This window comes from Thermobia domestica, chromosome 10 (genome assembly GCF_964235325.1).
Source record: "Thermobia domestica chromosome 10, izTheDome1.hap1.1, whole genome shotgun sequence".
NCBI lineage: Eukaryota > Metazoa > Arthropoda > Insecta > Zygentoma > Lepismatidae > Thermobia > Thermobia domestica.
Window position 1 is genome coordinate 221,038,564 of NC_137463.1, and position 12,202 is coordinate 221,050,765.

General features: G+C 31.7%; 1 protein-coding gene across 4 annotated transcripts in view; it reads right to left on the bottom strand.

The window, feature by feature from the left end:
* hlk (hulk) overlaps positions 1 to 12,202 on the bottom strand; it is a 266,967-nt gene that overhangs the window by 111,676 nt on the left and 143,089 nt on the right. For all 4 annotated transcript variants that reach the window (XM_081729126.1, XM_081729125.1, XM_081729128.1 and 1 more), the window contains 3 exons: positions 8,865 to 8,996; positions 5,243 to 5,425; positions 1,146 to 1,277 (listed from right to left, as the gene is read on the bottom strand). In XM_081729126.1, the coding sequence (XP_081585252.1) occupies positions 1,146 to 1,277; positions 5,243 to 5,425; positions 8,865 to 8,996 (447 nt within the window). The remainder of the gene's footprint in view (positions 1 to 1,145; positions 1,278 to 5,242; positions 5,426 to 8,864; positions 8,997 to 12,202) is intronic.

Here is a 12,202-nt window from a genome sequence, read left to right on the forward strand (position 1 = left end):
AGTCGCTATTGGCACGGTCAATAAGTTGTTTCGATAAGTTTTCTTCGGGAGTCCGATATGGAATAATTAACAATAACAAAAGGTTTATTGGAAGTTACTCTATTGGAAAATAATCTGGATTTCAATCAGTAAGTGATCTTTCGTAATCGTCCTCGTTAAAGAGAATTAATTTTAGCGACTCCTCTCCAACTATTACATTGCATTCTTATCTTCGTTTACTACTACAACTTTTTTTTTTAAACGTCTTCTTTCAATTTTGGCTAACTGTGACAGGACCCGTTGCCCTAGAAACTGTGGTTTCTATGGCAACGGACAAAACGATTTTCTTTCATACTCATAACCAACGTGAAGCTAGAAAATTTCTACTTACATTGATGGTGTACAACATATTTCGTCCACCTCCCCTCCAAGTCCCACGTTACCAGCCTTTCCAGTTGGTGCGCAGTATTACCAGTCTTATTACTTTATTTACATACCTTGTATACACCAATATTTTGTCAGTCTGTCTTTACACGCCTTCTGGTCAATCTCGAGGAATTCGTTGAAAAATACGTCCATTTATTCCACACCAATTCCTCAATTGGCCAATACAATTCGGCACCAATTCCAGAATATATATATATATATATATATATATATATATATATAGATAGATAGATAGATAGATAGATAGATAGATAGATAGATAGATAGATAGATAGATAGATAGATAGATAGATAGATAGAAAATGAATACAAAACACATTAATAAAGTGTTTTTGTTATTCGGTGAAATATTGGACCACTTCGACTATGAGTAATTCGTTATTGCTACTGAGTTGTTATATTCAAAATTGTGAATGATCTAACTTTTCACAATTTGGTTTAGAAATCATCCCAGTGAAAGAGATTCATGTATTATGTCTGAAATATCTATGAGAAGTAAATGAGTATTGGATCATCACTACTGGAACTCAAAAGTTAGTACAGTGTGAAAAGTAAATAAATAAAATAAGTAAAAAAATAAATAAAATCTGTACTATACGTTCAATTAATTGATATAGTTTGGAGTTAGTTTACTACCCCTGCTTACGAATGCATTCTTCTTTCTAGCATGAGTTTCAAATATACTATCAAAAAATACAGATTTAACACTAATTACTTACTGAAATAAACCACAACATATTCATTCTCTTCAATTAATTCCTGCAAAATTTCCTCGGTCACTTCCTCAATGGTAGAAGTTGTCTTTTGCTCAATCAACCATTGCAACACTTCCTCCTCGTTCATCAGGTCGCCTGAAACAAATATGGGATGGAAGCTCTGAAAACAAAACAACCCAAGCTCTAGCACCTGAACAAAAGGTAACGGGAGATTATTAATGTGCTATTGTACAAAACATATTATATCTAATCTGCTATTCTCTGTTTCGAGTACGAGCTCCTTCGTGGCTAAGCGGTTAGCATACACGGCTTTGGTGTGGGAGACCCGGGTTTGATTCCCGGCGGGAGCTCATGTGGTTCGGATTCCACGTTAATCAGTACGTCCACGTCTCATATAGCCTCGTTGCTGAACGGGACGTAAAACTCAAAATCAACTCAACTCAACTCTGTTTCGAGTACAAGAGTGAAAAAAAAAAACACAATCACAATAATTAAATTCAACAGGAAAATTTGGTTATGAGCAAAATTTATGGGTTCAACAATGTACAAAATAATGTCAGAGATCTTGAAGGTCTATGGCTTACTGATGTAGCATAAACTTTTCTCTTGAATTTATGCCTACATCAATGTGCAAAGTACCGTCAGTTATCTTAAGATCTACGGTTTGTTAATGCTATCTTTAAGCATAAAGTTTTCTCTTGAATCCTTTGCGTAGTTCTTAAAGAATCGTGGCTCTATACATATATTTAATAGCATCTGAGATATTTAGTCCCAAAATTCAAGATGATAATAGGTCTGAGCACGAAGAGATTTTCAACACTTTTCTTTCTTTACTTATTTTAGGCAAATACTTTGAACTCTTGAAAACAATTCGCTGTTGTTCAGAGAAATCTTGTGTAATCAAGTTACTCTGAAAAATAAACACACTGCTGAACAAGATTGCACTTATTTAATATAAAAACACATTTACACGTGACGTTTCGATCTTCTAGCCAAGATCGAAACGTCACGTGTAAATGTGTTTTTATATTAAATAAGTGCAGTCTTGTTCAGCAGTGTGTTTATTTTTCTGATTTTATTCGCAAGACTTATGACTATGATTGTGTGTCAAGTTACTCTACTCGGTTGTTTTTAGGATATGCACTTGAGCACAGCAGCTCAGTGGTAGAATGCTTCCCTCTGGTGCAAGGGGTACCTGTTAAAGTTACCAGACTTTCGCATTTAGCAGGACTGGTCTGTATTTATAAGGTTTGTTCTGACGTTCGTACTTATTTTTGAAAATATGTGAAATCTTCGCATTTTTGTTTTATCGATAAATGATATTCATATAAATTTATACTTCAATATCCCTCTGGGTGTTTTAATTTGTGCCTAGGCGTGTTTTTTTTATAACTGGAACTGGCTATACCGACTACGTTAGTGGATAGTTGAGTAACGCAATGAGCAAGTGCACATGTGAGAACTGTTTTAGTTTGCACACAACACTGTGATGCATTGTTTCTATTTATAGTAAAAAATGGTAGTATGGTATTGGTTTGTTAATTTTACCACATAAATCTGGTTTTGATGGTTTCTTAAATCCGCTTGTCCTGCTTTTCACTAACCAAGATTCTCCTGTTTTCTCCTATATTCTCATTCAACCAATTATTTCATAACCATTCATTTCAGTTAATTATCTGTCTCGCATAGAACACAGAATATAACCATGGGACGCTAAATTAAAGATTTCGTTTCACTTTTGGGGAGTTGACACAAATACTTTTGTACAAAGAACTGTTTACTTACTCTCACAATACCTTGCCCCGTGAAAGTATTTAAATTTATTTTTATTATAATATTAAATATAAATTGTGTTTCGTAATTAAATGTATAAGTATTGTTGTATTTACTACTTATGTATGTTTGGAAACAACAATAACATCACGAATTTACACGCATTGGGTTCTTTGTCAAATTTCTGAAGAAATAAAGAACAGGAGACTTGCATTAAAATCAAAATTAAAAGGAAAACTTACATGGATAATTGAGCTGAGCGAAGCGAAGCTCTTATACTCGGGTTAGCCGTTTGGTTGTCCGCGAACTCCTCCTAGACCGTTTGGCCGATCTCAACCAAACTTAGCACGCTGATAGAGTATGTCGTGCTGAGTGACAACATAGGTCGAAATCAACAATCCGATGTACCATCGAGGAATAATCACCGAAAAACGCTTGCATAGACTTAACATGGGGAAAAAGTTTTCACGCGATTTTTTTGTCAACAATTAAAAATGGCATTTATTATTACATAATGGCCAGGAATGATTACGTAGTTTAAGCTCGCTCAGCTCATTTCATTGCAATCGGGTACATCCATTGCATTCCTAGTAATATTCGTATTATTAAATTGTATTGGCATTAGAGATACAATTGGAATCAGTCTTTATGTCAATTTCCCAGTATGTTCTGACCCGAACTCTGAACCGTACTGTCCAGTGGTTATATGGTCAGATTTGGTAGAAGCTCCGAATCGTTATTAAAGCTTAAAGGAGACATAAAGGACATAGAGGGTCGAACCCAGGACACTCATAGATGTGTCATAAAGTGTCTTCCCAGAAAGGGGACATAGAGGATCGAATCCCGGACTGTCATAAAAGCCTAAGCCCTCACAGGGATCCACAGGACACGAACCCACTATACAGTCATAACCTGTAGGCAATATCATAAAACTAAGTTTCATAAGAGGCTTTGTCTTTAGATTCCTCTAAGGTTATCTCAAATGAAAAAACACATTTGTTACAGTTTACTTAATGTTTTACTACCGAACCCACAATACAATTTTCTTTTTTATTCCTACCGCTGTGAGGCGATTCGTGACGAATACACTTAGTTGAGATATCACCTACTTTGCATCAACCCAACTTATCTCAACCCAATTTTCTTATACAATTATGCATATGATAACAACTACATATGGTTTGATGAATAAATATACAATTTGGTTAAGAGAGAAGAAAGAAAGACATAGAATGATAACATTTGATAAACATACACTCTAGTGACAAGATTTACTGATTTCAAAGCAGAACTAAATGAACTTCTGCATGTAATTTCACAGAGTAGTACGATAAGCAGATTTTATCTTTAAACTACCTATACTGGCATCAGCAACGACAGTAAACCCTTAAAACATTTATGCCATAGATATATCATTCCTATAAGGTAAATCATTCCTACTAAGGAACTAGATTTAATTTCTGGAAAGGGTACATTTCCAATACAAGCTCGCGGAATGATTCAAATCTCACTCGGTTTAAACTGTCAGTTCGGTATCAATATAGCTCAAGTGCCAGAAAAGAATGTTAAAAATTCAAATCAATAATAATAATAATAATAATAATAATAATAATAATAATAATAATAATAATAATAATAATAATAATAACTGATGTAAACTTGTAAATAATGTATATGACAAAAATACACGTTGATCAGTTTTTGTTGAAAAAATATCAATGAAATAAACTTATTCTTGAAAAATACTGTCAGGTGAGAGAAATGTATCTTATTTGTATGCGTCTTGAGCGACTCTAACAAATTCTCCTGCTTTAAAAATCTCTGAGCTGTGGCTAAAACTATGCTGTGTAAACTGTGTTCGAGGCATGTCATTCTAATAAAGGAACTAATAACTAAATAACAGAACATTCTAAATAATATAATTCCAGTAAAGTAGCATGATTTGAAACAAATTTTTATGGCAAAGATTATACTGTATTATTTTAGATTAAGAAAAAAAATAATCTTAACTAAAACCATGCTTATGTGATTTCTGCGATCCAAATTTCATATTTTCAAAACCTATTCTCTATAACAAATGCAAATATGTTATTAAACCATTATATTCTTTATAATGTGGAATAGTATTTTATTAATTAACACTGTAAAAGTTTTTTAGAGCATCATTTGAGAGTATGCACTAGTTTTTAGGAGCTATCTAATAGTGGTTGATTCAATGTGCAGGTAAATTTTAAGTAAATTATGAAATTATTGATAATAATAGAAATTAATCGTTATTCATAATTTTAAGATTCTTTTATATAAATAACTAATATTGAATTAATTACCTTCGTAAATAGCTGGAAGTTTATCTTCAAAATACACCAATACTGGTAAATGTTCTATTCCATATCTCGCAGCCTCTTCATCATCATCAATACGAACCATAACGATTTCTTCTTTGGATAAGTCATCGTCGATATTTTCCAATTCATTTAAGGCTTTCATATCTTGCTTATCATCTTCGTCATCTGAAAGACATGTTGAATAGTAGATAAAAAACGAAAGATATAAACATACAAATAAGTTTACAAAAGTAGTGTATATATATATATATATATATATATATATATATATATATATATATATATATATATATATATATATATATATATACTGTTTATTTCATAAAACTATGCCTAAGAATTCATCATCTATACATAATTGTTTTTTCATGTCAGTTACCAACATTATTCAAACATTTCTTAAATTGTGGAACCAACTTCTCGATCTTCAGTAACAGAAGCATACCGTTTATTTTTGAACTGGTTCCCAAGTTCTTTAACTCACTATTGTCCAGGAATCTGTTCCAGTGAAGTGTTTCTTTCAAGTGCAGAAACAAGTGACAATCTCTAGACTCAAATTTTGAACATTACGGTGGATCACACAGAAAGAGTGAAAAAGTAAATGACTGGACTGAGAATCGAACCCGGGATCTTCGGCATACCGTGTCGATGCATTGACCACTACGCTACCCAGTCTACTTCCCAGAATAGCCACACATTCTCTCACTCCTGAAGTGCTCTCTACTCAGACCACGTGGCTTGTACCGCAATCTAGCTGCTGTGCTTAGACAATCCAGTGTCCATATATTTAGAACATGTTTTTGACGGTTATGTTACTGTATATTAAAGAAAGGAGAAAACAACCGAATTTTTTATGCACCGGATCCTCTGTAGATGTGAATTCAATAACATAGAAAGAGAGAAAAAGTGAATGACTGGATCACGACTCAAGCCAGGGATCTTCGGCATACCGTGCCAAAGCGTTAACCGCTACTCTACCCAGTCTGTTTCCCAGAACAGCTACACACCCTCTCAAAAAGGTGTTAGGTGTTCTCAATATATGAAGCACAACAGCTAGATTGTAGTACAAGGCACTTGGTCTGAGTGGAGAGCACCGATTTCACCCGACAGACCTGATTCAGTGTAACTACGATAGTCCACAATATAACACAACGAACTGCGGTATAAAAAGAAATATTTGATAATTAGGCGGATGGTAATATTAAAGGGAGTGGTTTAAATTCAATTGAAATTCTACCTGCTGACGTACATACAAATTTTTAACACTTTGGATAATTATAACTAACTATATCCTAATAATGAAAATCTACGAATCTTTTTGGGAATTTGCTAGACAATTCAATTTTGATCATATAGGTATAAAGCATTGTAATATACTACAGATTTAAGAACTTATAATTTCTGGAGGATAACATGTATTTCCTTGATTTACATAAAGAATAAATCTCCATACGAGTTACAGATGTAATCTTAGCTTTATACCAATTACCATGAGTGTCCATAGGAAGGGCTCAAATGGAGTCATTTGACTCTGATCCAGAAGGTTTGTATTTTTGTTATCTATATTAGCCAACTCAAGATCGAAGAGATTTCCACCCAAATTCAAATGAACTTAACATGTATTTTGCATAAGTTGAATTTAACGATTATACATACTCTTAAGAGAAAGTAGAAATGGATAAAGTTAGTATGGATTTAGAGCTTCGATTTAATAGAGATCATGAATTCTTTATATATATATATATATATATATATATATATATATATATATATATATATATATATATCGAATTTATGACTTTTTAAAAAAGTAGCACACTAATTCAGTGTAAACGACTGTTGTATTGATTAAAGCTTCATGAGCATATACAAATTGTAATTTATTATATTAATAATCGAATTACTTATGGTATTAGCAATACAAATTTTCAATTAAATTTATTTGTAATACATATTATTTCGAGTCATTCTAATAAGTATAAGACTTCATCTAGACATTTTTTCTGGATGAAGTCTTGAACTCTGTCATATAATATGCAGATAGTACAATACAACAAAAAATGTTAATAAAACAAGGCCTGTTAAAATAATCAAGAAATATTGTGGGAGGAGACAGTGCAAATGCTTATAATCCTTATGCTAGTGTACAAATAATATTTTTTACTAGAAAAATTAATTAATAATATATATTTTACTTTGTTAAGATTTAAATTATTTACCAACTAATAAAAATTACGTTCGACCCTATTTGAACAGGTTCTAAACTAAATTAATCTTCATGTGTTTTGCTTTTAAATAATTTGTCTGTTGATAATTTCTACTACTTATGATGTCTAATGATTTCTAGTACTTACTATATTCAATGGATTATAGAATAAGGACAGATTCAGGAGTTTTAGGCACTCGTGGTACTTGTATAGGTGTAAAGTTAGAACAATATCAGCAGTATTTTTAACTTCAGACAGAGGCTAGTTTACTATCATTAAAGTATAAAATGTGTTCTATGCTCGTGATTACTAATTGAAACAAACGAAATTATCTATTACCAAAACACACACTTCCTCACTTAAATCTATTGATATATTTCAGGCAAGTTAAGTTTAAGGGTACCAATAGTAGTAATTGTTCAAAAATTAAAATTTTTCCAATAAATATATATTTTCTCAAAAGATTTTTTGCTGGGCGACATAACATCATAATATTTGATACAGGAACAGCTCAAGGTATATAAACGTGGCTATAAATATATAGAGGTATGGATTTTAAATCGTTAATTAATGGCTTGCAAACTCCTATTCTGATAGCTATCTTCCATGTTTACTAAATAAAATTGAATTCTAATGTTTTAATGGAGCTCACAAAACATGACTGTAGTTTTCTTTTTTTTTTCTTAAAAAAACATCAAATGCTTAAAATTTGTATTCTATGAGAATCTTTTTCATTTTTACTAGGTATGCTTGCATGAAGACATTTGTTTCATAACTAACTTGGAAATACGGAGGTTGAAGCTATAAGTTTCATCAAAATTTGAGCTTATCTTACACTTGATTCTTACCACCTTTTTTGCTCTTCTTTCCTTCATTATGAATTATCACAAATCCACTCTTACAATGTTAAAAATTAAAATTATTTATAGTCATGTTTGTTCTGGCTCCTGTTAAACATGGAAGATTACTAATAAAATGTGACTTCTAAGATATGATATAAAACCATGTATATGGAGTCTTGTCTTAGCGACTCCTCTCAAATATACCCGCACAAAATGAGTATAATGTAGAGTTACTTAGTGCAAATATTTTATAAAATGGTACAAGAGATAGATCGCGTGAATTTTTTTTTTTTTTTTTTATGAATATCCCCCTCTGTTGAATTTTGCCTATTGTTGAGGGGAATACATGTTCTCATTTATTATTTAATGTTCACTTCTATCACCTCCATCAGGAATATATTTCTTATAGATATATCTTACGTTGACAAGTACTTAATTTTATTGGTAAAAATTTCCAAATTATGATATCCTTAAACTTGTCTTGCACAAGATTTTCGTAACTATGTATTTAAAAAAAATAAAAGATTAATATACTTTAGGAACATCATTTCTTACAGAAAAGCACTGCCAAGTAATCGACATCTTCTATCAATTTCTCCAACATTTTATCTGTAATATCTGGGATTTCACTGTGTTTCTTCTGATGGATTAACCAATCTAACAACTCTTCCTCTTTGGTCAAATCACCTAGTAATGAGAATAATATGATTAATTTCCAAATTTTAAACCAAAAATAAAATTTGAAATTAGAAAAGTAAATTATCTTTTATAAATAAATAAATAAATAAAAAAAGAGGAGTGTCACGTGTACAGTACATGAAAATTTTTTGTTTGTATGGTGTGATATTTTCTCAATTAACATTCAAAACCGGTAGGGAGTGATTATAGTGCAGGTGGAATATATTCTTGGGATATTTAATTGGTTGCAGCCATTTATTACTGTTTTTAATCTATAGTGATCAAATATAGAATCAATGATTGATTTTTGTCACTTCCGGTTTGAATAGAGGGTTAGGAGAGAATATGGTACCTATTATTAGAACTCTAAATCAATTTTTAAAAGAACACTTCTCACTATGTTTTATCGTTTTTACACTATATGTAGATCAACATTGAAACCGGAAATTGTAATGGATTGCTTTACTTTCTGGCTCTAGCAACTACTTCTTACTATCTTATCATTTTTGGTCTACAGTGATCAAATTAAAACCAGGAATGACTTATTTCTACCACTTCCGGTAGATGGATCACCTCTATCAGCGAACTTGATGCTTAACTTTTGATTCTTTATATTCTGGCCTATACTGATGGTGATCCAAGTGGCCCAAAAGTAGGTATACACCTCTGCATTGATCAAGTATAACATTCTAGTTTATGGGTTTATTTGATTTTGGCTGTTCCAAGCTTAAGGTATTAGTATAAAAAACATTAAGAACAAATAATAAAGAAAATAAGTGTACCTGATGGATAACAATAAGAAATGATATAAAATGCAGTACGGTAGTGTATACCTACTTTTGGATCACCCTGTAGTTCTCAAGCTCTGTAGCAGCAAATTAATAGGGTTCAATTCATATAATCTTCTCCAATATTTTGATCATCGTAGTGTTTGTCTCTTTTCTTTCGTGTCATAATCTTTTCTTCGTTCTACTATTAAATCTAAGTATATATATATAACTCAGTAGCAGCGTGCAGTTTCTTTTAAAATATTTGAAATCAGATGTTAAATGTTTATCATAATCCTTTTTCCTTGATTACTCCTGATAAGTTGCACTGTGTAATAGGTAAACTATCTTTCATCAGTATGAGAATTTTATACTCGAAACATCTCTAAGGCATCTTGTCAATTAATGTATTTATTTTTTAAAGAACAAATTATACTAGCTAGCAATTTCATTGTAATAGGACAAAATTAGGATTTAATTAGAAATAGTACTGAAATATTTCTTTAATTAAAAACAGTAAGAACCAGTTGCAGAAAAACTATACTTGGTCGATATGAGTATTTTACTCCAAACATCTTTAAGGCACTTGATCAATAAATGTATTCGTTTTCTTAGAACAAATTAAAATAGCTAATAATTTGATTGTAATATGACAAAAAATTAGATCTTAATTAAAATTAGTACTATTAATTTTTTTATTAAAGACATTATGAATCGGCTGCAGGAAAAAGGTACTGAAAGTGGCAAAATCTGAACAAATCGTTTGTAGAATCTTCAATTTAGTAATTGCTTAATGCGCTTACTTAGACAATATCTTTTGAACTCTTCTTCCATTAATAATTCAGTGTAAGTACGTTTTCTGGTATTTCTGTAAACTTTTAAGTCCTACAGAAATTTGTATATTTCATATTCGTACATTATTTGTTTGAGACTTAATGACTAATTCATCATCATCATCATCATAGGTATTCTGTCATTACTGGCAGGTTACTTGCTGCAACTGAGAAGTTTCCATGCTCCACGGTCTTCCGCTAACCTCTTCATCTTCACGTACTATTTTTTTTTGTTTTGATATCGTTTATTAATTGTAGTTTACTTCACCCCTCCCTCTCTTTCCTGCCACCATACCCTCTAGCACGTCCTTCATGATAGAGTTCCTTCTTATCCAATGTCTCAATCCGTTTCTCTTTCTCTTCTTAATAATATCTAAAATTGTTCTTTTCCTCCTTACCATTTCTAACATCTTCTCATTCGTTTCCCTCTCGACTCAGATAATTCTCTCCATTCTTCTCCACACCCACCCACCCAGAACGCTTTCAGTCGTTTCTCATCATTTTTGTGTAATGTCTATATTTCTGACCCATACAGTACAATGCTCCACACGAAGCATTTTATGAATATTTTTCTCAACTTTATTCAAAATCCCACAAAATAGCGTTTTCTTCCTCCTAAAGGCTTCTTTCGCCATTCCTATCCTTGCTTCCATTTTACGTTCACATTTTAATTAAAAGCAAAGTTTATTTAAGAAAAAATATTTTCTATAAACATGCATTACAAGTAATAATTTGTTAAATACCTCATTTGGCGTATATGCTTAATCAAATAATAATGAGAAAAAGTACAGTTACTAGTAAATTACTTTAAAAAATGATACGGGGCGATTAGTGTTGGCGAAGTTTCTTCTACCTGTAAGGAAACATATATAGAGACCATAAAAAGAAACACATAACCTAAAATTTAACATAAGAGATATAAAAGCCGAACAAAAGTTTAATAGTCTTAGATTAAATTTGAATAAAGATCAAGAGGAACAGTACTGAACCAATTGTAGAGATGTTTGCTGAATGCACGACCTGTACTACGAATTTCGAATCTGGTAACTCTGAAGGCAGGAAGCATGGTCTATCAGCATTATAGGGAGAATTTTCACAAGATGGCTGCCGGACAGGTACTAAAGTCTAAACTAGCATTAAATTCACTTTAAAACAATTTTTACTTTAGAAAATACTTATTTATAGCAATCCAACAGTTTAAACTAAGAATGGCCAATTCCGGAATTTTTACTTCCCGGAGTCCGGAAAGTAAAATCGGAAAAAATCCGAACTTCAAGTAAATTCTGATTTCGGAAAAATTACGGAATTCGGAAAATTCCGGATTTCGGAAAAATTCCGATTCCGGAAAATAAGTTTTCCGGAACCTGGACTCCGGAAAATTTTGGCAATTCTTAGTTTAAACATTTTAAATTAAAACAAAATTTGAGTTCATATCCGTACCATTTTGGTTACAGTATTTGATGCAACTATTGAAATTATTTTATATTTCAAATAAATTCTGACATTATAAGAATCTCAGTGACAAAGTCAATCAGGCTGTAATGCTGCAGCTCTAAACATTTATAACTCAAAAAGTTTGAAGAAGAACAACATCAAACAAGAACCAGCAATGCGA